This window comes from Saimiri boliviensis, chromosome 11, assembly GCF_048565385.1.
Source record: "Saimiri boliviensis isolate mSaiBol1 chromosome 11, mSaiBol1.pri, whole genome shotgun sequence".
NCBI lineage: Eukaryota > Metazoa > Chordata > Mammalia > Primates > Cebidae > Saimiri > Saimiri boliviensis.
In genome coordinates, this window is record NC_133459.1 from 117024937 (window position 1) to 117051685 (window position 26749).

Consider the following 26749-nt stretch of genomic DNA (forward strand, 5'->3'; position numbering starts at 1 on the left):
GCAGTGGCACAACCACAGGTCACTGCAGCCTGAACTTCTGAGCCCAAGCAATCCTCTCGCCTCAGCTTTTCCAGTAGCTGGGGACTACAGGCATACACCGCCATGCCTGGCTTGTGCTAGACTTTCACTGGCTTCCACTGATCTGTTGTTGATGGCTCAGACTTGATTGGGATAGCGCATGGGCAAAAGAAAGGGGCTCTCAGATTTCTATATATTAAAAATAGTGGGCTGGGCACAAATAGTGGCTCACACCTGTAATCTCAGCACTTTAGGAGGCCAAGGTGAGTGGATTGCTTAAGTCTAGGAGTTCAAGATCATCCTAAGCAATATAGGGAGATCCCATCTCTGCAAAAATAAAAAATAAAAAAAATAAAAAAAAAATTTTTTTAAATTTGAGACAGGGTCTCACTTGTCACCCAGGCTGGAGTGCGGTGATGCGATCTTGGCTCACCACAATCCCTGCCTCCAGGGTTCAAGCAACTCTCCTCCTTAGCCTCCTGAGGGACACCCTGTCTCAAACAAGCAAACAAAATAAAGATGAAACTATAGCGAGAAAGCTGATTGTTGTCTCTCAGGTCATCAGGTTGAACCTGAAGCATTACAATCTTCCAGAAAATGAAGACTCAAAATTCTGATCAGCGTGAACTAAGGGACCTAGTCCTGTTATCTGATTAAAGCACCTATGAATAGAAATGTGAGGAAAGCCCCGAACACCTAAGGAAGGCAGTTTCAGGACAACTCTGAGAAGTTAAATATCACCTTATCAGACAGCTAATATACTAAAGTCAAAATATTTAAGTGATTCTGTAATATTTAGATGGTTTCCTAAAGGCGAAATTTATAACAAGTCATAAAAAAGTAAGCTGGGACCAGGCCCAGTTGCTAACGCCTATAATCCCAGCAGTTTGGGAGGCCAAGGTGGGCAGATCGCCTGAGGTCAGGAGTTCAAGACCAACCTGACCAATATGGAGAAACCCTGTCTCTACTAAAAAGACAAAATAAGCCAGGCACGGTGGCGCATGCTAGTAATCCCAGCTACTTGGGAGGCTGAGGCAAAAGAATTGCTTGAACCTGGGAGGGGGAGGTTGTGGTGAGCTGAGGTCATTCCAGCCTAGGCAACAAGAGTGAAACTCTGTCTCAAAAAAAAAAAAAAAAGGTAAGTTGGAATTCCCAAGGTCAATGCCACTTTAAAAGTGTTTTCATTTACCCTGCTTGTCTATATATATATCACATATATATATATATAATTGCCCCTTGATTGAGGATCTATGAAATAAAGACAAAGCAGCAGCTGGCTGGGCAGGCGGGAGTCTGTTACAAGTTAGGAATCCTACCTGAGAACTAAAATTATGAGTCTAATCTTTTCTGGAGTTATTGAAAGTGACTATGGTCTTATTTTGCCAGTTCATCAAGGCTTAAAAATATATGACTAATGACAAAATTTATAAACCCTTTTGAGAATCTGCCTGTTAAATTACGCTAATGTCTGTCTCCCTCTTCAGTTATTTGGGTGTATAAAGAGGACCTAAGATATATACATGAAAGCTTACCAAGTTCTTTGGAAGAAAACGTAAATTATGGATTTTCCCCTTAGCCCATAACAATAAGGCCAACTTCTTCAAGGAAATATTGCAAATATAAAGGTGTAATTATATTTGTTATAGACAGCCTCAAAGTGATGCTCATAATGCTCTTAGTCCTTCTCATGTTTCTGCATGGGGTCTGCATCTTAGAAAGTCTGTGCTTAAAGGAATCATCTCAGTGGCACTTGGCATTGACACCATAGCCATCAGATGGGTGTTTGAATATACAGAATGACTCTAGGAGCTCCGATGGAAGAGTCAGGACATGTACATTAAGGATACTTGATACAGAGCAAATAACACCAGAAACCCATATGTGATGATTCCTTTTCTCAAGTTTCACATTCATATCCTGGTGACTGTACTTTTATATGTATATGTGTACATATATATATATATATATATATAAACAGCTCACTCTGCTTTGAACTTTGCTCGCCTACAAGTTATTCTCCACACTGCCTGCCTGATATTTTGAAAATACGAGTCAGAGCATGGCATTCCTGTGCCCAGAACTCTCCAGTGGCCACGTTCAACACCACAGCCCACAAAGCCCTACATGCCCAGGACTCCACCATCTTTCTCTGGCCTCATCTCTTCTCCTTCCATCTTTTCCTCATTCCATTCCAAATACTGGCCTCTAGGCACATTTCTAACTCAGAGTCGTTGTACCTAGCTGTTCGCTCTGCTTTGACTACTCAGCCATCAAATATTCATTTGGTGTGCTGCTTTACTTCTGTAAGTCTTCTTTTCAGGAAGGCCTTCTGTCATCATTACATCTAAAATAAAATACCCCATCACTCTCTCTTCCCTGTAGCCTGCTTTTTCTCCACCATTTGTCACCACCTAGGAATTACACATTTATTTGTTAATTTGTTTAGCGCATCTACCTTCCTTACCCCAAACAGTCTGTGAAGTCAGGAAGGGGACATTATCTGTTGCGATCACTGCTGCATCCCCAGCATGCATACCAGAGTTTGGTATAAAATAAATTTAATGGCCAGGCTCGGTGGCTCACACCTGTAAGCCCAGCACTTTGGGAGGCCGAGGTGGGTGGATCACGAGGTCAAGAGATTGAGACCATCCTGGTCAACATGGTGAAACTCCAACTCTACTAAAAATACAAAAATTAACTGGGTATGTTGGTGCACACCTGTAGTCCCAGATACTCGGGAGGCTGAGACAGAAGAATTGCTTGAACTCAGGAGGCAGAAGTTACAGTGAACCAAGATCACGCCATTGCACTCCAGCCTGGGCAACAAGAGCGAAACTCCATCTCAAAATAAATAAATAAATAAATAAATAAATAAACAAAATGAGTAAATGAAATGAGTATACTCATGGCAAGCATATTATAAACTCTCACCATTTATTGTAGTTGTTCTGTTTATCAATTAGTATGCAACAGGCTGGGTGTGGTGGCTCACGCCTGTAATGCAAGCACTTTGGAGGCCAAGGTGGGTGGATCACCTGAGGTTGGGACTTCAAGACCAGCCTGACCAACATGGTGAAACCCTGTCTTTATTAAAAAAAAAAAAAAAAAATTAGTATGCAACAATCTACTTGAAAATATAGAAGCTTAAAATGATAACACTTATTTATTTATTTATTTATTTTGAGATAGAATCTCACTCACCCAGGCTGTAGTACAATGGTGCTATTGGAGCTCACTGCAGCATCGACCTCCTGGGATCCTCCCACTTTAGCCTCCTGAGTAGTTGGGACTGCAGGTGCATGCCACCGTGCCCAGATAATAATTTTTAAGTTTTTAGTAGAGATGGAATCTTGCTATGTCACCCAGGCTGGGCTTAAACTCCTGGACTCTAGCAATCCTCCTACCTCAACTTCCCAAAGTGTTGGGATTGCAGGTGCGAGCCATTGCATCTGGACTGTTAAATTTTTTTGTCAAGACAGAATCTTGCTATGATGCCCAGGCTGGTCCCAAACTCCTGGGCTCAAGTTTTCCTTCTGTCTCAACCTCCTAAACTGTTGGGATTACAGATGTGAGCCACTGAGCCTGAGCTTCTAATTTTTTTGTTTTCAATGCAGGGTCTCACTCTGTTGTGCAGGCTGGAGTGCAGTGGTGTGATCTCGGCTCACTGCAACCTCCTCCTCCAGGGTTCAAGCAATTCTCCTGTCTCCGCCTCCCAAGTAGCTGGGATTACAGGCGCACCATCACGCCCAGCTAATTTTGTGGGTTTTTTTCCTGTTGTTTTGTTTTGTTTTTGAGACACAGTCTTGCTCTGTCACCCAGGCTGGCGTGCAGTGGCATGATCTCGGCTCACTGCAATCTCTGCCTTCCAGGTTCAAGTGATTCTCCTGCCTTAGCCTCCTGAGTAGTTGGGATTACAGGTGCCCACCAGAATGCCCAGCTATTTTTTGTATTTTTAGTAGAGAGGGGCTTTCATCATTTTGGCCAGGCTGGTCTTGAACTCCTGACCTCAAGTGATCCTCCGACATCAGCCTCCCAAAGTTCTGGGATTATAGGTGTGAGCCACCGCACCCAGCTTAATTTTTGCGTAGTTTTATTCGAGAAAGGGTTTCACCATGATGGCCAGGCTGGTCTCGAACTCTTGACCTCAGGCAATATGCCCTTCTTGGCCTCCCAAAGTGCTAGGATTACAGGCATGAGGCATCCCGCCCTGCCTCTAATTTTATTTGAGTTATTTTTGTTTGTTTTGTTTGTTTGTTTGAGACAGTCTTGCTCTGCTACCCTGGCTGTAGAGCGGTGGCACGATCTTGGCTCACTGCAATCTCTGCCTCCTGGGTTAAAGCAATTCTCCTGCCTCAGCCCCCCAAGTAGCTGGGACTGCAGGCATGCACCACCATACCCAGCTAATTTTTCTGTATTTTTAGTAGAGTTGGGGTTTCACCATGTTGGCCAAGATGGTTCTCCTGACCTTGTGATCCGCCCGCCTCGGTCTCCCAAAGTGCTGAGATTACAGGCGTGAGCTACTGCACCCGGCCTAGGTGGGGTTTTTTGTTTTGTTTTGTTTGTTTGTTTTTGACAAATACTAGTTTGCAGTTGATTAAGGGTAATTTATTTGGTCTTGCTTGCAGTGCTTCTACTTACCAGAAGGTGGAGTGTGGCCTGCAAGCTGCCGGAAGATCAAGCTGTATTTCTCGAGGCGGAAAGAAAATTGGGAAATGAACACATGACATAGGTAAAGAAGTAGTTCTTTCCTTCCAAATATACCTGAACAAGGGTACAGCTATTGGCCACTGGCCTAAAATTTGGGAAGGGGAGGAGGATATTGGTGAAAGCTTGGGAGCAGCTTGCCAAGATTCGTCTGTTTCCAATAACAGAGGGGCAGGAACAGGTAAGTTTGAGTGTGTGTGTTTGTGGATGTTTGGGGAGATGCCTCAGAGGGAGAAGGTGGCTAAATGACAGGATCATTAGATGTCAGTAAGTGACTTCTCAATTCAAAGTGTTGTTATCCTAAAACTAGGAAGTAAGCACAGGACTCCATGGATTTTACACAGGTCGTATTCATGTGCACTTCTGAGTTTAGTCCAAAAACATGGGATACCCTATATGTGTTCCACAACTGCTTTTTGCATTTTATCTTCTGTAATACACAAATGGCCATTCTCCCTTTAGCTATGAAATTGGTTTTACCTCCTAGAACAGGCGTCCCCAGACTTTTTACACAGGGCGCCAGTTCACTGTCCCTCAGAACGTTGGAGGGCCGCCACATACTGTGCTCCTCTCACGGACCACCAGGGAAAGAGGTGCCTCTTCCTGAAGTGCGGCGGGAGGCGGGATAAATGGCCTCAGGGGGCTGCATGCGGCCCACGGGCCGTAGTTTGGGGATGCCTGTCCTAGAACCACTACCTCCTAATTCTTGCCCCTGTCTTTAATCCATGAATCCCTGCTACCAGTCTTTGGTTGAGACAAAAACCAGCCTTGAGTGGGGACTCCTTTTTTCAAGAATGTCTGAGGCTATCGGTAGTAGTGAATTTATATATTCTCAATACCAAAAGGGGCTGAAACAATTCTAGGATGGCGTCAAGTTTGAAACCAACAAGTCGGAAAGACTCCAGACCATTTCAGCACCCAGGGCTATGGGTAGCACCAAAGGAGAGATGGGCTTTAGTATCCACACAGTCTTAATTAGCACCCCCATCATTGATACAGATGATCAGTATTTTCTCAATTTCTATAAAGTGCTATGCACCTATATTTTCAAGACCTGTTCCCTCACCCTATCTTTCCACTTAGAAAGCTGCTGTATGCTCTGCTATGTAAAAATTCTAAAGCTGTCCTTGGATGGTTATCTGCAATAAGCCACAACATTTGGCTTCCTGGATTCATTGTTACAGTTTTACCTTCAGTTTTTGAGTAGGTACAATTGAGATTCTTTGAACTTTGCCTAATTTTAAGTATAACACAACCAGTGTAGTTGCAGTATTTACATTGGAAAAACAGGTTCTGATCAGCATTAGAACCCGGGCACAAGTGGGTGTAGTTTTAACTTCCATGCTATACTAGAATGTTTGCCTTTAGATCACCATGTGTACTTTCTTTGGTCATTTATTACTGAAGTAATCATTAAACCATGGTGTCATCCCCATCACAGGTGAAGAAAAGGCCCAGGCAAAAAAAATCTCTAGGTGGCTCTCTACTTTAAAACCACACAATTTAGGCCGGGCGCGGTGGCTCAAGCCTGTAATCCCAGCACTTTGGGAGGCCGAGGCGGGTGGATCACGAGGTCAAGAGATCGAGACCATCCTGGTCAACATGGTGAGACCCCGTCTCTACTAAAAATACAAAAAATTAGCTGGGCATGGTGGCGCGTGCCTGTAATCCCAGCTACTCAGGAGGCCGAGACAGGAGAATTGCCTGAGCCCAGGAGGCGGAGGTTGCGGTGAGCCGAGATCGCGCCATTGCACTCCAGCCTAGGTAACAAGAGCGAAACTCCGTCTCAAAAACAAAACAAAACAAAAAAAAACAACACAATTTAGAATAATTTTTCTTTTTTTTTTTCTTTTTTTTTTTCTTTTGAGACGGAGTTTCGCTCTTGTTACCCAGGCTGGAGTGCAATGGCGCGATCTCGGCTCACCGCAACCTCCGCCTCCTGGGCTCAGGCAATTCTCCTGTCTCGGCCTCCTGAGTAGCTGGGATTACAGGCACGCGCCACCATGCCCAGCTAATTTTTTGTATTTTTAGTAGAGACGGGGTCTCACCATGTTGACCAGGATGGTCTCGATCTCTTGACCTCGTGATCCACCCGCCTCGGCCTCCCAAAGTGCTGGGATTACAGGCTTGAGCCACCGCGCCCGGCGACAATAATTTTTCATTCACCAAAAGTAGACACTTAACATGACTTCTTACAGGAGACTTTTTAAATTTTACAGTCACCATTACTTACATACTTTTTGAAGAATATAGAACAAGTCCTCTTTCCCAGAACAAGATAAACTTTTTTTTTCATAATAGGATAGCTATGTTTTTCTTTTTCTACTAGAATCCTCTGATTTCTGGAGGAAAAACTTGAATAAGGTACTGTTGTGGAGGGTGAGGCCTCAAGGACATGCTGAAGCATCAGGCTTGATAAACTCCTATGCAGAAAGCCAGGTAAATAATTTGCTTTGCACACCTGTAGTCCTAACATTCTGTGAGGCTGAAGTAGGAGGATCACACAGCTGCACTCCAGCCTGGGTAATAGAGTGAGATCTCATCTCTCTAAAGACAAAACACCTGGCCAACATAGCAACTCCTTTCTCCATCGAGGGGCCAGGGCGAGGGGATGAATTTGCTTTGCTTCTAAAAGGAAGTCATATGAATCAGATGCGGGAAAGGAAAGAGAAGAGAATGAAGCCACCATGATGGCTTTCTATGAATTTACCCTTCTCCATGATCCCACTGTCTTCAGTGAAGTCTACTAAAATCTGCAAGATGTTGGTGGAAGTGAATTTCCTGTGAAAAGTCATGAAGGGCTAAATTCTGGGCTGGCATTAATGAAAGAGGAACAAAATCAGCAAGCCATAAAATATGAGCTGAAGGCAGAAATGATCATGAAATTATAAGTCACTGGGAATTAACAAAAATCATGGTTAGGACATTGGATTTTACAGAACTCAGAAAATGAAAGATTGAGGGGAATTTAACTACTTTTCTGAAAGGAAAGAGATTCCCTAGTTAACATCTGAAATAATTCTAAAAAATAATTCTTTTGGGAAGGTAAAGCACTGCCTAACACAAATCTTCAGGCCTGAAAGTTCATGTTACAAGGAAGTGTAACTAGTTTTTGACTTTATAATTTAGAAATTTAAAATCCATATAATAAGAATTAGTAGCCAGGCACGGTGGCTTACATCTGTGGCCCCAGCACTTTGGGAGGCCACGGCAGGCAGATCACTTGAGCCTAGGAGTTCAAGGCCAGCCTGAGCAACGTGGTAAAACCTCAGCTTTACATACACAGATACACACATACACACACACACACACACACACTCTCTCTCTCTCTCTCTCTCTCTCTCTTTCTCTCTCTCTCTCTCTCTCTCTCAAACTGAGAATGTGTGCCTTAGAGAGAGAAGGTGATATCTGTTTCTGCCCCTCCATTATTGGAAACAGAGGAATCTTGGCAAGATTCTCCCAGGCTGTCACCTATATCATTCTTCCCTTCCCAAATTTTAGGCCAGTAAAATTCTGTATTTATATACCACCCCCCCAAAAAAAAAATTTAGCTCTGTGTAGTGTCATGTGCTTATAGTCCCAGCTACTTGGGAGGCTGAGGTAGTAGGATCAATTGAGCCTAAGAGGTAGAGGCTACAGTGGGCTGTGATCACACCACTGCACTCCAGCCTGGGTGACAGAGTGAGATCTCATCTCAAAAAACAAAAAAACAAAAAAAAAAATCCCCCAAACAAATAAACAAATCCAGAATTGACTTTTCCATATTACCTTCAAGAATCTACTGGTTGTGGCCAGGCACAGTGGCTCATACCTTTAATCTCAACACTTTGAGATTACAGGGAGGCTGAGGTGGGCAGATCACCTGAGGTCAGGAGTTCAAGACCAGCTTGGCCAACGTGGCGAAACCCTGTCTCTACTAAAAATATGAAAATTAGCTGAGCATGGTGGCAGGTGCCTGTAATCCCAATTACTCAGGAGGCTGAGTTTGCAGTGAGCCGAGAGATCATGCCATTGCACTCCAGCCTGGGCAACGAGAGCAAAACTCTGTCTCAAAAAAAAATTTTTTTTTTTTTAAATTTATATATATAACCGGGCGCGGTGGCTCAAGCCTGTAATCCCAGCACTTTGGGAGGCCGAGGCGGGTGGATCACGAGGTCAAGAGATCGAGACCGTCCTGGTCAACATGGTGAAACCCCGTCTCTACTAAAAATACAAAAAATTAGCTGGGCATGGTGGCGCGTGCCTGTAATCCCAGCTACCCAGGAGGCTGAGGCAGGAGAATTGCCTGAACCCAGGAGGTGGAGGTTGCGGTGAGCCGAGATCGCGCCATTGCACTCCAGCCTGGGTAACAAGAGCGAAACTCCATCCAAAAAAAAAAAAAAAAAAATTTATATATATATACTGGTTTTATTTTTAGAAACATTCTCCATCCTCAGAACTTTGCAGAAATATGTCTCATTTTAAACTAGTTAACTGTTAGAAAATGAGACTTAAGACTGAAATTTTTATATGCTTGAGTTAACTTTGGGAAATCTCCCCAGAAGTAATTTATGTCATTTTCCTGCTCTATTCCTCTGCATCCTGTTTCTTTGGGATGAATGTTAGCTGTACCTGTTAAGGCCTGAGTTTGCGAGTCAGCAGGCTCAAGGTTTCTGTGTGGCTCCAACACTTACTAATTTTTTTACCTGTAAGATGGCAATGATAGTATTACTACCTCCCAGAATCATTGTGGGGATTAAATAAATGCTCAGTATTCATTCTTAGTAGTAGCATTGATGTAAATACTATGTTTTAATCCATTTTCTGCTGCTATGACAAAATACCACAGATTGGATAATTTATAAAGTACAGAACTTGGCCTGGCTCGGTGGCTCACACCTGTAATCCCAGCACTTTGGGAAGGCAAGGCAGGTGGATCATGAGGTCAGGAATTCAAGACCAGCCTGGCCAAGATGGTGAAACCCCGTCTCTACTAATAATACAAAAATTAACCAGGTGTGGTGGCGGGTGCCTGTAATCCCAGCTACTCAGGAGGCTGAGGCAGAGAATTGCTTGAACCTGGGAGGCAGAGGTTGCAGTGAGCCAAGATCTTGCCACTGCACGCCAGCCTGAGTGACAGAAGAAACTTCGTCGCAAAAAAAAAAAAAAAAAAAAAAGCGAGGCCTGGTGGCTTACGCTGTAATCACAGCACTTTGGGAGGCCGAGGCGAGTGGATCACGGGGTCAGAAGATCGAGACTATCCTGGCTAACATGGTGAAACCCTGTCTTTAAAAAACAAAAAAAACAAAAAAAAAAAACCCCATAAAACAGGAGTTTATGTGGCTCACAGTTTTGGAGACTGAGAAGTCCAACAGCATAGTCTAGTGTTTGGTTAGGATAATTTATGGTGGAAAGTGGAAGGCAAGTGAGCATATGAGATGGAGAGAAAAGAAAGCCAAACTCCCAGGATAACTAACCTACGACCACAATAACAACTTTAATTTAGGTTGGACATGGTGGCTTACACCTGTAATCCAAGCACTTTGGGAGGCTCAGGCAGGAGGATCACTTGAGCCCAGGTGTTTGAAACCAGCCTGGGCAAAACAGGGAAATCCTGTCTCTACAAAAAACAAAAAAATTAGGCCAGACACAGTGGCTCATGCCTGTAATCCCAGTTCTTTGGGAGGCGAAGGTGGACAGATCACTTGAGGCCAGGAGTTTAAGACCAGCCTGGCCAACAGGTGATACCCCATCTCTACTTAAAAAAAAAAAAACAAATACAAGAATTAGCGAGGTGTGGTGGTGGGCGCCTGTCGTCCCAGTTATGCGGGAGGCTGAAGCATGAGAATCCCTTGATCCCCAGAGGCGGAGGTTACAGTGAACCAAGATGACTCCACTGCACCCCAGCCTTGGCAACAGAGTGAGACTGTCTGAAAAAAAAAAAAAGCCGGGCATAGTGGCATGTGCCTGTGGTCCCAGCTACATGAGAGGCTGAGGCAGGAGAGGAACACTTGAGCCCAGGAGGTCGAGGCTACAGTAAGCCATGTTCATACCACTGTACTCCAGACTAGGTGACAGAATGAGACTGTGTCTCAAAAAAAACGAAAAATCCAAAACATTAATTTATTCAGGAGGGCAGAGCCCTCATGACCTAGTCACCTCTTTTTTTTTTTTTTTTTTTTTTTGAGACAGAGTCTCATTCTGTCACCCAGGCTGGAGTGCGGTGGCTCTATCTCGACCCACTGCAACCTCTGCCTCCTGGGATCAAGCTATTCTCCTGCCTCAGCCTCCTGAGTAGCTGGGACTACAGGCATGTGCCACCACGCCCAGCTAATTTTTGTATTTTTAGTAGAGACGGGTTTTACCATGTTAGCCAGAATGATCCCAAACTCCTGACCTCATGAATGACCCACCTTGGCCTCCCAAAGTTCTGGAATTATAGGCATGAGCCACTGTGCCCAGCCAGTCACTTCTTATTAAAAGAAATACAATTGCCGGGCGCGGTGGCTCAAGCCTGTAATCCCAGCACTTTGGGAGGCCGAGGCAGGTGGATCACGAGGTAAGAGATCGAGACCATCCTGGTCAACATGGTTAAACCTCGTCTCCACTAAAAATACAAAAAAATTAGCTGGGCATGGTGGCGCGTGCCTGTAATCCCAGCTGCTCGGGAGGCTGAGGCAGGAGAATTGCCTGAACCCAGGAGGCGGAGGTTGCGGTGAGCCGAGATCGCGCCATTGCACTCCAGCCTGGGTAACAAGAGCGAAACTCCGTCTCAAAAAAAAAAAAAAAAGAAAGAAAAAAAGAAATACAATTGACATACAATAATTATTTATGGGATACAATATAATGTTTAGATACATATATAAATTATTTAGTGATCAAATTAAGGTAGTTACCATATCCATCACCTCAAACATTTATCATTTTTTTGTGATGAGAATAGTTTAAAATCTGTTTTCTAGCTATTTTGAGATGTATATTATTGTTAATTCTAGTCATTCTACTATACAATAGACCATCAGAACTTATTTCTCCTATCTAACTGTGGCTTTGTACTTACTGACCAATCTCTCACCATCCCCTCCTCCTTACTCTCTCCCTCCACTGGCAACCATTATTCTACTCTGTACTTGTATGAGAAAAACTTCTTCTGTTTTTTTTTTTAATAAACTTTCTTTTTTAATTTTATTTATTTTTATTTATTTATTTTTTCTAAGACAGGGTTTCACCGTGTTGGTCAGTCTGGTCTTGAACTCCCAACCTCAGGTGATCCGCCTGCCTTGGCCTCCAAAGGGCTTGGATTACAGGCACGAGCCACCGCGCCTGGCCAAGAAAAACTTCTTAGATTCTACATGAGATCATGTGGTATTTGTCTTTCTGTAACTGCCTAATTTCATTTAATATAATGTCATCCAGGTTCATTCGTGTTGTTACAAATGCCAGGCCTTCATCTTCCAGGTTGATTCCATAGCCTGACTCTTATGAATACTGCTGCAGTAAACACAGCAGTGAACCAGCAGTGTGTAAGGTAACCTTTTCACCATAACCTTTTCAATACTTGTTATCTTTTTATTTTTTGATAGTAGCCATTTTTACTGGACTGAGATGATATTTCATGGAGTTTCGATTTGTATTTCCCTGATGATTAATGATGTTGAGCATTTTTCATATATATGCTGGCCATTTGTATGTCTTTGGAAAAATGTCTATTCAGGTTTTTTGCCCATTTTAAAATCAGATGATTTGTTTGTTGTTTGTTGTTGTTGTTGTTGCTGCTGCTGAGTTCTTTCAGTTCCTTACATATTTGGGTTATTACCTCTTATGAGATGCAGAGTTTGCTAAAGTAGTTTCCCATTCTGTAAGTCAACTCTTTGCTTTGTTGATTTCTTTCTTTCTTTCTTTCTTTTTTTTTTTTTTTTTTTGAGACGGAGTTTCGCTCTTGTTACCCAGGCTGGAGTGCAATGGCGCGATCTCGGCTCACCGCAACCTCCGCCTCCTGGGTTCAGGCAATTCTCCTGCCTCAGCCTCCTGAGTAGCTGGGATTACAGGCACGCACCACCATGCCCAGCTAATTTTTTGTATTTTTAGTAGAGACAGGGTTTCACCATGTTGACCATGGTTGGTCTCGATCTCTCGACCTCGTGATCCACCCGCCTCGGCCTCCCAAAGTGCTGGGATTACAGGCTTGAGCCACCGCGCCCGGCTCTTTCTTTTTTTAATTGAGATGGAGCCTCTGCTTTGTAGTGGCGAAAAAAAAAAAAAAGAGAGACAAATTCTCACTCTGTTGCCCAGGCTGGAGTACAGTGGCATGATCTTGACTCACTGCAACCTCTGCCTCCCTGGTTCAAGCTATTTTCCTGTCTCAGCCTCCCCAGTAGCTGGGAATACAGGCACCCACTACCACGCCCAGCTAATTTTTGTATTTTTAGTGGAGACAAGGTTTCACCATATTGGTTGGGCTGGACTCAAATTCCTGACCTCAGGTGACCTACCCACCTCAGCCTCCCAAAGTGCTGGGATTACAGGCATGAGCCACTGTGCCCAGCCTGTTGATTGTTTCTTTTTCTGTGCAGAAAAAAGAGTTTGATGTGCCGGGCGCAGTGGCTCAAGCCTGTAATCCCAGCACTTTGGGAGGCTGAGGCGGGTGGATCACAAGGTCAAGAGATCGAGACCATCCTGGTCAACATGGTGAAACCCCGTCTCTACTAAAAATACAAAAAAAATTAGCTGGGCATGGTGGCGCGTGCCTGTAATCCCAGCTACTCAGGAGGCTGAGGCAGGAGAATTGCCTGAACCTGGGAGGCGGAGGTTGCGGTGAGCCGAGATCGCGCCATTGCACTCCAGCCTGGGTAACAAGAGCGAAACTCCGTCTCAAAAAAAAAAAAAAAAAAAAAAAAAAGAGTTTGATATAATCCCATTTGTCTACATTAGCTTTTGTTGCCTGTGCTTTTGAGGTTTTATAAAAACCTCAAAAAAAAAAAAAAAATCCTTGCCTAGACTACATATCACAGAGCTTCCCCCCATGTTTTCTTCTAGTAGTTTGTCATTTTGAGTCTTACATTTAAGTCTGTAATCCATTTTGAGTTAATTTTTGCCTATGGTGAGAGATAAAGGTCTAGTTTCATTCTTCTGCATGTGGATAGTCAGTTTTCCCAGCACCTTTTATTGAAGAAACTGTTCTTTCTCTAGTTTGTGTGCTAGGCACCTTTGTTGAAAATCAATTGACTGTAGATGCATATTTCTGGGCTTTCAGTTTTGTTGTTGTTGTTGTTGTTTGAGACGGAGTTTCGCTCTTGTTACCCAGGCTGGAGTGCAATGGCGCGATCTTGACTCCCTGCAACCTCTGCCTCCTGGGTTCAGGCAATTCTCCTGCCTCAGCCTCCCGAGTATCTGGGATTACAGGCACGCGCCACCACGCCCAGCTGATTTTTTGTATTTTTAGTAGAGACAGGATTTCACCATGTTGACCAGGATGGTCTCGATCTCTCGACCTCGTGATCCACCCTCCTCGGCCTCCCAAAGTGCTGGGATTACAGGTTTGAGCCACCGTGCCCGGCCTGGGCTTTCGGTTTTGCTCCATTGGGCTATTTGTTTTAATGCCAATACTATGTAGGTTGTTGGGGTTCAAGAGGTTCTTGAAAATGCCAAAGTAGTAGAAAGCTTTTTCAAAGAGATAACAGAAAACTTCTCAAATCTAGAGAAAGATACAGATATCTTACAGGAAGGTAAAAAATCACTAAGCAGATTCAATCTAAATAAGTCTAACCCAAGATATATGATAATCAAGCTCTCAAAAGTCAAAGAGAGGATTCTAATCACCTCTTAAAGCTCCCACCTCTTAATACTGTTATAATGATAATTAAATTTCATTTAAAAAAATATTTATTTTAAAGGAAAGCTGACAACAGTTTCTTTATTTTATTTATTTATTTACTTTTCTAGACAGCCTTGCATTGCCCAGGCTGGAGTGCAGTGGAGTGATCTCAGCTCCCTGCAGCCTTGACTTCCCAGGCTCAAGCAATCCTCCCACCTCAGCCTTCCAAGTAGCTGGGACTACAGGTGTGTGCTACCACACCCTGCAAATTTATGTATTTTTTGTAGGGATAGGTTTTTGCCATGCTGCCCAGGCTGGTCTCAAACTCCTGGGCTCAAGTGATCTGCCTGCCTTGGCCTCCCAAAGTGCTGAGATTACAGATATGACCCACCATGCCCAGCTGAGAATTGAATTTCACCATGAATTTTGAAAGTGACGTTCAAACCATAGCAACATATAAGCCTAAATCCTACCCTATTATTTCACTATCATCTTGGTTTCAGGCTTATCTCTTGAAATGGATATGGGGAAAGTGTCAGTACTTGAACACAAAGAGAGTTTCTTCCTAACAGGGCTAGATATAAACAAGGCAGGCAGTGATAACAAGGAATTTCTCAGAACAACCTCAACCGGAGGGTTTCATAACTACTAAATGCCTCTTTGGCTAATGCCTAATATTCCATAATTAGAAATCTAGTCATCTAAATGAAGGTTTTACTGAAGTGTAAATGTAAATGCTGCTAGGAAAGATAACCTTGGAATGAATAATTATTCACACCATGGAGTCAATAATTTTAAACATTCTTTTCCTAAGAGGAAAGTCTTTGAATGAAATTAGGAAGGAGAAAGTATGGGACAATGGGCTTCTGATAATGATAAAAAGAGAAAAAAACAAATAGAAAATAAAGAGGGTCCCAAAGGCAAACTTGAAGGATTTAGTGATTAAAATGTTAGGAATTAAGAGAGTCCATCTTCAAAATCTTAACAGTATGGTAGATTATGAATCTAGGCAATGTTAGGTAAGTCTAGGCAATGTTAGGCAATGTTAGGTAAGTCAAAAGGGAGAGTGGAAACTTCCATCTGTGGGTGTTGCTTTCAAAACCAGAGTAAGTGGTTAGGCTTGCCTTCCATTCTTATGTTGCTTAACCATCCTGTTGCAATTTGTCTGGGCTAATTCCTCTGGAAGCTCATGTGGTCTTCCAGGCTGAGAACTAGAACTAAGAATCACAATGCATTGGCTACTCTCAGGCTGTGGCTCTCAGCTTTGAGGCAGTTCCAGTGATTTTACTAGAGATTTGGGAACTAAGCACAGGAGACCTATTAGATACAAAGAACTTCCTAGAACACGAATTTCTCAGGAATTAGACAGACTTAAGTTTGAGTACTGACTCAATGCCTCACTCATTGTGTGACTTTAAGCAAATTGCTTACCTACTCTAACCCTCAGTTTCCCTGTCTGTGCAATGGGATTAATACTACTACTTACCTCTTGGGTTTGTTGTATTAAATAATATGGTACATTTGAAGTGCTTAGCCTTACATTTGGCACATAGTTATTTTTGTAATTGTTTTTATGTTGAGTGTGGCCGTTAGCTTTATGTGTTAACTGGGCTAAGCTATAATACCCAGCTACTTAATCAAGTACTAATGCAGAAGTTGTGTAAAGGTATTTTGTAGATGTGGTTGACATCTATGATCAGTTGACTGAAAGTAAAAAAGGAGATTACCCTCTATAATGTAGGTAGGCCTCATCTAATCAGTCGAAGGCCTAAAGAGTAAAACGGGTTTCCTAGAGAAAAAGAAGTGTGGCATAAACTTCTTGCCTGGGTGGCGAATCACTTATAAATGGTGCCGAGGCAGGACCCGAAGCCTAAATTCCAGGAGGGTGAGCGAGTGCTGTGCTTTCCTGGGCCCTTCTGTATGAAGCGAAGTGTGTAAAGGTTGCCATAAAGGACAAACAAGTGAAATACTTCCATACATTAGTGGATGGAATAAAAATTGAGATGAGTGGGTTCCGGAGAGCCGAATATTCAAATATGTGGACACCAATTTGCAGTCTTGCTCTGTCACCCAGGCTGGAGTGCAGTGGCATGATCTCCGCTCACTGCAACCTCCACTTCCCAGATTCAAGCGATTCTTCTGCCTCAGTCTCCAAGTAGTTGGGATTATAGGTATGTGCCGCAACGCCTGGCTAATTTTTGTATTATTAGTAGAGATGGGGTCTTACCATCTCTGTTAATAGAGCCAGGTTGGTCTTGAACTCCTGACCTTAAGTGATCTACCCACCTCGGCCTCCCAAAGTGCTGGGATTACAGGTGTCAGTCACCGAGCACAGCCTGCTTTTTCATTTGTCTAATGTTGTAGTCCATTCTGGCTGCCATACCACAACATAATAAATTACAAACATAATAAATTAGGTACCTTATAAACAACAGAAATTTGTTTTTAACAGTTCTGGAGTTTGGGAAGTCTAAGATCAAGGCCCCAGCAGATGTGATGTCTGGTGAGGGCCCACTTTCTTGTTCATAAATGGTGCCTTCTGGTTTTGTCCTCACATAGAGAAACAGATAAAACAGGTCTCTTTGGACCTCTTTGATAAGGGCATGAATCTCATTATGATGGCTCTATCCTAATGATCTAATCACCGACCAAGGACCTTACCTCCTAATACTATCCCATTGGCAGTTAGGTTTTCAATATACGAACTTGGGTTGGGGTAGAGCACGAGCATTTAGATCATGCTTACTTGGGCAACAATTTCATACCTTCTCTTTGCTCCTCAAACTGCCAATATTTCCTCTACCCTCAATCTCAAATGATGACCTTTCTTCTTATTTCACTGAGAAATTACAAGCACAATCAGAAAAGAATGTCTACAAATTTCCAGCCTATCTACATGCTTTTGTGTACATATACCCTACTTTCCATCTTGTAATAATAGAGGAATTGTCCATGCTCCCACGTGAGGCCGTGAGGCCAACCCTTCCACCAGTGCACTGGATCCCATCCCTTCTCATTTACTCTGTGATGTTGCTCCAGTAATTCTACCACTTCTCTACTGCATCTTCAATTCCCCCCTTTGATGGATTTTCCTATCAGCATGTGTATTAGTCCGTTTTCACTCTGCAGATAAGGACATACCTGAGACTGCAAAGAAAGAGTTTTAATTGGACTTACAGTTCCACATGGTAGGGAGGCCTCAGAATCACGGCAGAAGGCAAAAGGCATGTCCTTTTATTTATTTATTTATTTATTTATTTTTGAGACGGAGTTTCGCTCTTGTTACCCAGGCTGGAGTGCAATGGCGCGATCTCGGCTCACCGCAACCTCCACCTCCTGGGTTCAGGCAATTCTCCTGCCTCAGCCTCCGGAGTAGCTGGGATTACAGGCACGCACCACCATGCTCAGCTAATTTTTTGCACCACTAGTAGAGACGGGGTTTCACCATGTTGACCAGGATGGTCTCGATCTCTTGACCTCGTGATCCACCCGCCTCGGCCTCCCAAAGTGCTGGGATTACAGGCTTGAGCCACTGCGCCCGGCCTTATTTATTTTATTTTTAAAATTTTTTAAAGGCTAGTCAAGTGAAGCAGTGGGAGGGGAGAAGGAACAAAGAAATCTGTAACTGGTTGTGATCAATTAGTTGTAAACACCACTGCACTCGGACTAGCCAAAAGGTATGGCTTACATGGTAGTAGCAAGAGAAAATGAGAAAAAAGCAAAAGTGGAAACCCCTGATAAACCCATCAGATCTCATGAGACTTATTAACTATCACAAGAACATCATGGGAAAGACCAGACTCCATAATTCAATTACCACCTCCCACAAGGCATGGGAATTCTGGGAGATACAATTCAAGTTGAGATTTGGGTGGGGATACAGCCAAACCATATCAGCATGCAAACTTGATGTTATTTATCCCTCTTTACAAACCAACAAAAAACACTCTTCCTTACAACTACCCCTCCATTTTTCTCTTTTCCTGTATAACAAAATCTTTTCAAAGATTCCCTGTTCCTCTGATTCTTCTACTCTCTCACCTCCTGTTTTCTCTTGGATTCATTCCAGTCAGGCTTTTGCCTCCAGCATTCCGTGAAAACAGGTCCTATCATGGTCACCAATGACTACTGTGAAAGTTGCAGGTACCAGGATGAAATCACTTTTGTTACATCCAAACAAACTAGGGCTAGGAAGCCTCAAAGGAGAAGCAGTTCATGCCTACATGTCTGAGATAAAAACTGTTTTCAAGTCTTTTTTTTTTTTTTTTTAAGAGACAGGGTCTTGTTCTGTCACCCATCCTGGGGTGCTGTGGCAAAATAGCTCACTGCAGCCTCAATATTCTGAGCTCAAAGGATCCTCCTGTGTAGACCTCCTAAAGTGCTTGGATTACAGGTATAAACCACCACACAGGTCTCTAGTACTTTCTAAAGACCCTTTTTGATCCTTTATGCATCTCCAGCTTAATTTTTTTTAATTTTTTTATTTTTAGTAGAAACGAGGTCTCACCATGTCGCCCAGGCTGGTCTTGAATTCCTGAGCTCAAGTGAGCCTCTCATCTCAGTATTCCAAAGTGCTGAGGTTACAGGCGTGAGCCACCACGCCAGCCAGCACATCCTGTTTTGATAAGGTTTATCACTAGACATTCTTTAGAACTGCAGTAATTCAGATTAGATGTTCTTGAAAGAACACTTGCCCAGTAATGGCATCTCCACCAATAAAGTGACAATAACTCTGGCTTTGAACCTCTGCAACCAATAAACTCTGTTTCTAGGCGGTTTATGTAAATCTCTATTTTGCTAATAAAAGCTCTCCTTACTCGTCTCTCACTGAATGCACTGGTGGCTTACCACTCTGTGAATTCCAGATTAGAATCCTTATTTATATTTCTGTGTAAACTCAACATACTTAGAGATAATTTTCTCTAGTGTTTTTTTTCCTTTGGTTGACATTTCCATGTTGTTAAATCCAACGGTCATTTCTCTTGACCCATTAGTAGCAATGACTCAGTATTATTACTTTTTATTATTATTATTTTTTTGAGACGGAGTTTGGCTCTTGTTACCCAGGCTGGAGTGCAATGGCGCGATCTCGGCTCACCGCAACCTCCACCTCCTGGGTTCAGGCAAATCTCCTGCATCAGCCTCCTGAGTAGCTGGGATTACAGGCACGCGCCACCATGCCCAGCTAATTTTTTGTATTTTTAGTAGAGACGGGGTTTCACCATGTTGACCAGGTTGGTCTCGATCTCTTGACCTTGTGATCCACACGCCTCGGCCTCCCAAAGTGCTGGGATTACAGGCGTGAGCCACCGCGCTGGGCCCTTCAGTATTCTTTATTTTATTTTATTATTTGTCGAGATAAAGCCTCACTATGTTGCCTAGGCTGGTCTTGAACTCCTAGCCTCAAGCTGTCCTTCCGCCTTGACTTCCCAGTGTTGGAATTATAGTCATAAGCCACTGGACCTGGCCAACTCAATATTCTTGAAGTGCTTTTTTCTGTGTACTTTTTTCTGTGTGTCCTCCCAGACACTACACTCTCCTGATTTACCTTCTACTTCATTGGTCATTCAGTCTATTAGCTCCTCTTTCCTCCAACCTCTAATTGTGCCGTAGCTGAGAGCCTTTGAACTTCTGTTTTCCATCTATACTTACACCCTTTGGGATCTCAAATCTGATTCAAGTTAATAGCTTTAAATATGCCAGGATTGGCTAGGTGCTGTGGTTCACGCCTGTAATCCCAGCACTTTGGGAGGCCAAGGTGGGTGGATCACCTGAGGTCAGGTGTTTGAGACCAGCCTGGCCAACATGGTGAAACCAAGTCTCTACTAAAAAAACAAAAATTAGCCAAGCGTGGTGTCTGGGGCTTGTAATCCCAGCTACCTGGGAGGCTGAAGCAGAATTGCTTGAACCTGGCGGGGGGCCAGGGGTGGAGGCTGCAGTGAGCCAAGATTGCACCACTGCACTCCAGCCTGGGCAACAGAGTGAGACTCTGTCTAAAAAAAAGAATATATATATATATATATATATATATATATATATATATACTTCCATATATATATATATATATGGAAGTATTCCATTTTTTATCATCCCATTTTTTGTAAACAAATAAATTCTATGCATTTATATACACTGAAATGAAACAGAAAGGAAAAAGACCAAAATATCAGTGGTGATTATCATTTGGTGATGATTTTTTTTTTTAAACAGGGTCTTGCAATATTGCCCAGGCTGAAGTGCAGTGGCTATTCACAGGCATGATCATAGCCACTGTGGTTAACTCCTGTGCTCAAGAGTTTCTCCTGTGTCAGCCTCCCAGGTAGCTGGAACTAGGGGCACCCGCCATTGGCTCAGCTAGGTTACAAGTGATTTTAATCTTTGTGCTTTTCTGTAATCACATTTTACACAATTAATATGTAATATTTCTTTAATCAGATTAAAAAACAAAACAAAACAAAAAAGATGCATGGCTGGAACAGTGCAGAGAAAACTTACCCAATGAACTTTGAAGCATTTCCTTCCCACTCTAAGCATGAGAATACTTTGGAAATGAATGCGAAGCATGCAGAGTTGGAGCAATTCCTTAAAGTTGGGAGAGAAAAAGTTTTGATCATCAAAAACTATGCCAATTTTCCTGCATTTTCCAGGATGGGACCTATTTATATTTCCCAGGCACTGGGTAATTGAGAGTCAGGGGAATTCCCTAAGGAAAGACAATGGAAGAACCTGAAACTCAAGGATCCCCGGTTGGTTGGTTTGTTTGTTTGTTTTTGTCTGTTTGTTTTGTGTGTGTGTGTGTGTGTGTGTGTGTGTGTGTGTGTGTGTGTGTGACAGGGTCTCACTGGAATTCAGTGGCACAATCTTGGCTCACTGCAGCCTTGACCTCCCAGGCTTAAGCAATCCTCCCATTTCAGCCTCCCAGGTAGCCGGGACTATAGGCATGCACCATCACGCCCCACTAATTTTTGTATTTTTGTGTAGAGACAAGGGTTTCACCATGTTGCTCAGGCTGGTCTTGAACTCCTGAGCTCAAGCCATCTGTCCCTCCTCAGCCTCCCAAAGTGGTGGGATTATAGGCATCAGTCACCACTCCAAGTCTCACGTTAATTTTTATAAATGTTTTATGTGTGCTTGAGAAGAATGAATATTTTCAAAATGTTGGATACAGGATTCTATCTTCACATAATAAATTAAGGCTGTTAATTACTGTGTTTACAAAATTTTAAGTATTTACAGGTGAAATGATATGCTGTCAGAATTTGCTTTAAAATACTCTAGTTCCAGCTTGGGTACAGAGGCTCACACCTGTAAATTCAGCACTTTAGGAAGCTGAGGCGGGAGGATTATGAGGTCAGGAGTTTGAAACCAGCCTGGCCAACATGGTGAAACCCCGTCTCTACTAAAAATACAAAAATTAGCCGGGCATGGTGGCGCGTGCCTGTAATCCCAGCTACTCAGGAGGCTGAAGCAGGAGAATTGCTTGAACGCAGGAGGCAGAGGTTGCAGGGAGCTGAGACAGCACCACTGCACTCCAACCTGGTGACAGAGGAAGACTGCAACTCAAAAAAAAAAAAAAAAAAAAAAAAAATCCAGTTCCTTTCACTCACAACCCCCACCCTCTGAAAAAAATTAAGGAAATATCTGAAACAAGATTGCCAAAATGTACGATAGTACTTGGAGGTTCCTCATTATATGAGGGTTTCTCAAGATGTGGTCTCTCAACTATTAGCATCAACATTACTTGGGAACTTGCTAGAAATGCAAATACTTGGATCCCACCTAAGATCTACTAAATCAAAAACTCTGGGGACATGACCCTGCAATCTGATCTGTGTTTTAACAAACTCCAGGTGATTCCGATGCATGCCAAAGTTTGAGAACCACTGTATTATACTATTCTATTTTTGTGTATGTTTGACTATTTCCATGACAATGTCTTAAAAACAGAGTTGCAGCTGGGTGTGGTGGCTCACCCCTATAATCCTAGCACTTTGGAAGGACAAAGTGGGTGGATCACCTGAGGTCAGGAGTTCGAGACCAGCCTGGCCAACATGGTGAAACCCCATCTTAAAAAAAAAAAAAAAGAAAGAAAGAAAAATTAGCCGGTGTGGTGGTCCATGCCTGTAATCCCAGCTACTCAGGAGGTTCAGGAAGAAGAATCGCTTGAACTCGCGAGGTGGAGGTTGCAGTGAGCCGAGATTGCGCCACTGCACTCCAGCCTGCATGACGAGAGCAAGACTCCATCTCAACAACAACAACAACAACAAAACAAAACAGAACAAAACAAAACAAAACAAAACAGAGTTGCTGTATTTGCTCTTGATGAGTTGGTAAATTTTCATTATATAGTGACTCTCTATTGATGTATTATTTCCAGTTTTTAGTTATATCTTTTTCTTAATCCTCCAAATTAAAAATGTTTATTGTTATATAAATATTTGTTTAGATTTAACTACATGCTTATCTATACCTTTGCTCATTAGTTCATCTCCTACCTTCCAGCTAAGTTTTTTCTTCTCTCTTTCGCTGCTCCAGCTCTATGAACAGCAGCATTGGCATAACCTGGGCAATTAGGAGAAATGCAGAATCAGTATCTGATTTTAATAAAATCTCTGAGTGATTTGTATGTACATTAAAGTTTGAAAAGCACTTGGGCCAGGTGTGGTGGGTCATGCCTGTAATCCCAGCACTTTGGGATGTTGAGGAGGGTTGATCACGAGGTCAGGAGTTCAAGACCAGCCTGGCCAACCTGGTGAAACCCCATCTCTTCTAAAAATACAAAAATTAGCCAGGCATGGTGGTGCATGCCTGTAGTCCCAGCTACTGGGGAGGCTGAGGCAGGAGAATCGCTTGAACCTGGGAGGCAGAGGCTGCAGTGAGCCAAGATCATGCCATTGCACTCCAGCCTGTGTGACAGAGCGAACTTCATCTCAAAAAAAAAAAAAAAAAAAAAAAGGAAAAAAGAAAAGTGCTGCCCCAAAGTATTTCTTTTAGAAATTCCCTTAGTGCAGCTCACTTGTGGTCAATAGTTCTTATTTATCCCAAAAGGTCCTTATTTCACAATTCTTGAATGGGCACACAATTCTACTTGAAAAATTTTATTTATTTATTTATTTATTTATTACAGACACAATCTTGCCCTGTCACTCAGGCTGCAGAGCAGTGGCGCAATCTTGGCTCACTGCAAACTTCACCTCCCAGGTTCAAGCGATTCTCCTGCCTCAGCCTCCCAATTATCTGGGATTACAGGCACACACCACCACGCCCAGCTAATTTTTGTATTTTTAGTAGAAACGGCGTTTCACCATGTTAACCAGGCTAGTCTCAAACTCCTGACCTCAGTTGATCCACCCACCTTGGCCTCCCAAAGTGCTGGGATTACAGGCATGAGCCACCTCACCTGGCCTAACAATGACTTTTTCTTAGCATTTTTAATGATCTTATTTTATTGTCTTCTAGTTTGCTTTATTTGCTCTTAAGTCTGGTATTCGTTTATCTCAGACTGCTGTTGAGATATTTTATCTGATAGTCTTCAGTTTTATTACAGTGTTTCCTACTTTGGATAGATTCAGAATTTTTCTTGTGGTATAGGTCTGGGAAGATCTAAGATAAAAATGTAAAAGAAATAGTTACATTTAGGCTGGGTACAGTGGCTCATGCTTGTAATCCCAGTGCTTTGAGAGGCTGAGGCAGGAGAATTTCCTGAGACCAGGAGTTTGAGACCAGCCTGGGCAACATAGTAAGATCCTGTCTCTATAAAAAATAAAAAATAAATAAATAAATTGGCTGGGTGTGGTGGCTCACGTCTGTAATTCTAGCACTTTGGGAGGCTGAGGTGGTTGGATCACCTGAGGTCAGGAGTTCGAGACCAGCCTGGCCAACATGGTGAAACCCTGTTTCTACTAAAAATACAAAATTAGCTGGACGTGGAGGTGTGCTCCTGTAATACCAGCTACTCTGGAGGCTGAGGGGGGAGAATCGCTTAGAACCTGGAAGGCAAAGGTTGCAGTGAGCCAAGATCACGCCGCTGCACTCCAGCCTGGGCAACAGAGGGAGACTCTGCCTCAAAAATAAATACACAAATAATAAATAAATAAGTTTAAAAATAGTGGGTATAGAGTGGATGGAGTCATAAATAATGGTTTATAAATGATTGTCAATTTATTGGCTACACACAGGTGTTGATAACTCGGATCTGTTGGGCGTTCAGGCAAAAATGTATTAAGTGAAGTAGTTTTAAGAATTATTTCTAGATGTTCACTGTGACTTGAATTACATATTATTTGAGACTCACAAAGCTAAAATGTTTATTTATTTGTCTTTTTAAAGTTTTTACAATATTTCTGTCAAGGCATTAACTCTTTTATACTTAATTGTACTTAGGTATACTTAATTACCAGGAAAACTTTATGGATTATACCTAAATAAGTGTTAAGCCATTTAAAATACTATTGTGATGAAGACAATAGTATTCTTGCTGATAAAGACACACTGGAGACTGAGAAAAAAAAAAAAAAGACAATAGTATTCTACACAATAGCTTCAGGTCTACATTGATTAAATTTTGTTTTTTTGAGATAGGCTCTGTTGCCCAGGCTGGAGTGCTGTGGCATTATCATGGCTCACTGAAGCCTTGACCTCTCAGGCTCAAGCAGTCCTCCCACCTCAGCCTCTTGAGTAGCTGGGACTACAGGCATGCACCACCATGTTTGGCTAATTTTTTATTTTTTGTAGAGACAGGGTCTTCCTGTGGTGCCAGGCTGGTTTCAAACTCCTGGGCTCAAGTGATCCTTTCACCTTGGCATCCCAGAGTGTTGGGATTACAGGTGTGAGCCATCACACCTGGCCATTTTAGTTTTAATTTTTTTTTTTGAGATGGAGTCTTGCTCTTGTTACCCCGTCTGGAGTGCAATGGTGTGATCTCGGCTTAACGCAACCTCCGCCTCCTGGGCTAAACTAATTCCCTGCCTCAGCCTCCTGAGTAGCTAGGATTACAGGCATGTGCCACCACACCCAGCTAATTTTGTATTTTTAGTAGAGACGGGGTTTCTCTATGTTGGTCAGGCTGGTCTTGAACTCCCTACCTCAGGTGATCCACCCACTTCAGCCTCCCAAAGTGCTGGGATTACAGGCATGAACCACCGTGCCCAGTTAGTTTTAATAATTTTTATATTTTTGTAATTTAAAAGAGGTACTAAAATCTCTTACAGCTATTGTTTATGAATATAGTATTCATTATTATTATGATAATTTTGTATGCGTTTAATCTCATTTTCAATATAAGCTCCTGGAAATTAGAGATTTTGTCTATTTTATTCACCACTCTATTCTCAGTAGTTGACCTTGCCTTGCATGAAACAGATAGTGAATAAATATTTGTTAAATGAATGAATGAATGAAAATACTAATACCACATTTAACAATTATCCAAGTATTACAGGTTTTACCATGTAACAAATAAAATAGATTGTATAGGGCAGAGTCACAGTCAACCTGCCATAAAAGGAAATGTAAATGAAAAATAAACCTTTGTGTAGCTGCTAAGATTTGGGGGCTTTTGTTAATGTAGCATAACCAGCAAAAGCTCAATGATACATCATATAGAATATACATATACAGATGGACCAGCAGATGAGATTCCAAAGATAGTTCAATAAGCATTAACTACACCCACACACTTCATTCCCTAACAGAAAGAATGGAATTCTTGTTCACTAAGATCTGCCTCAAATATTACTTATTTTGTTTCTCTGGCTACTCAAGTATTTAGTCAGGACTTTTTTCTTTCCTTTTTTCCCAGGCTGGAGTACAGTGATGTCATCATAGCTCACTGTAACCTCTAACTCAAGGCTCAAGGAATCCTCCTGCTTCAGCCTTCCAAGTAGCTGAGACTATAAGTGCCACCTTGGGCAACAGAGTCAGATCCTGTATCAATAAAATAAAATAAAATTAGCCACCACACTCATCTCAATTTTTATTTTTTCAGAGATAGGTCTTACTAACCAGGCTGGTCAAGACTCCTGATTGCATGTAATGAAAACCCAACCCAACCTTTCAACCTGCTTCTCTGTCAGTCTTCCCAGTCTCTGTAAATGGCAACTCCATCCTTCAAGTTGCCCAAGCCGCAAATCTCCAAGTTAACCTTACTTTCTCTCTTTTATCTCATAGCCAATCTGAAGGCAAATCATGTTGGCTGAAAATACGTCCAAATTTAATCAAGTCTCACCACTTGCG

The 26749-nt window shown here is 42.5% G+C and overlaps 1 protein-coding gene across 1 annotated transcript in view; it reads left to right on the forward strand.

Annotated features, from left to right (window-relative positions):
• DIPK1A (divergent protein kinase domain 1A) overlaps positions 1 to 26749 on the forward strand; it is a 197273-nt gene that overhangs the window by 131030 nt on the left and 39494 nt on the right. Inside the window, exon 5 of the mRNA XM_074381424.1 lies at positions 4644 to 4747. Coding sequence (XP_074237525.1) covers positions 4644 to 4742 — 99 coding nt within the window. The 3' untranslated portion in view covers positions 4743 to 4747. The remainder of the gene's footprint in view (positions 1 to 4643; positions 4748 to 26749) is intronic.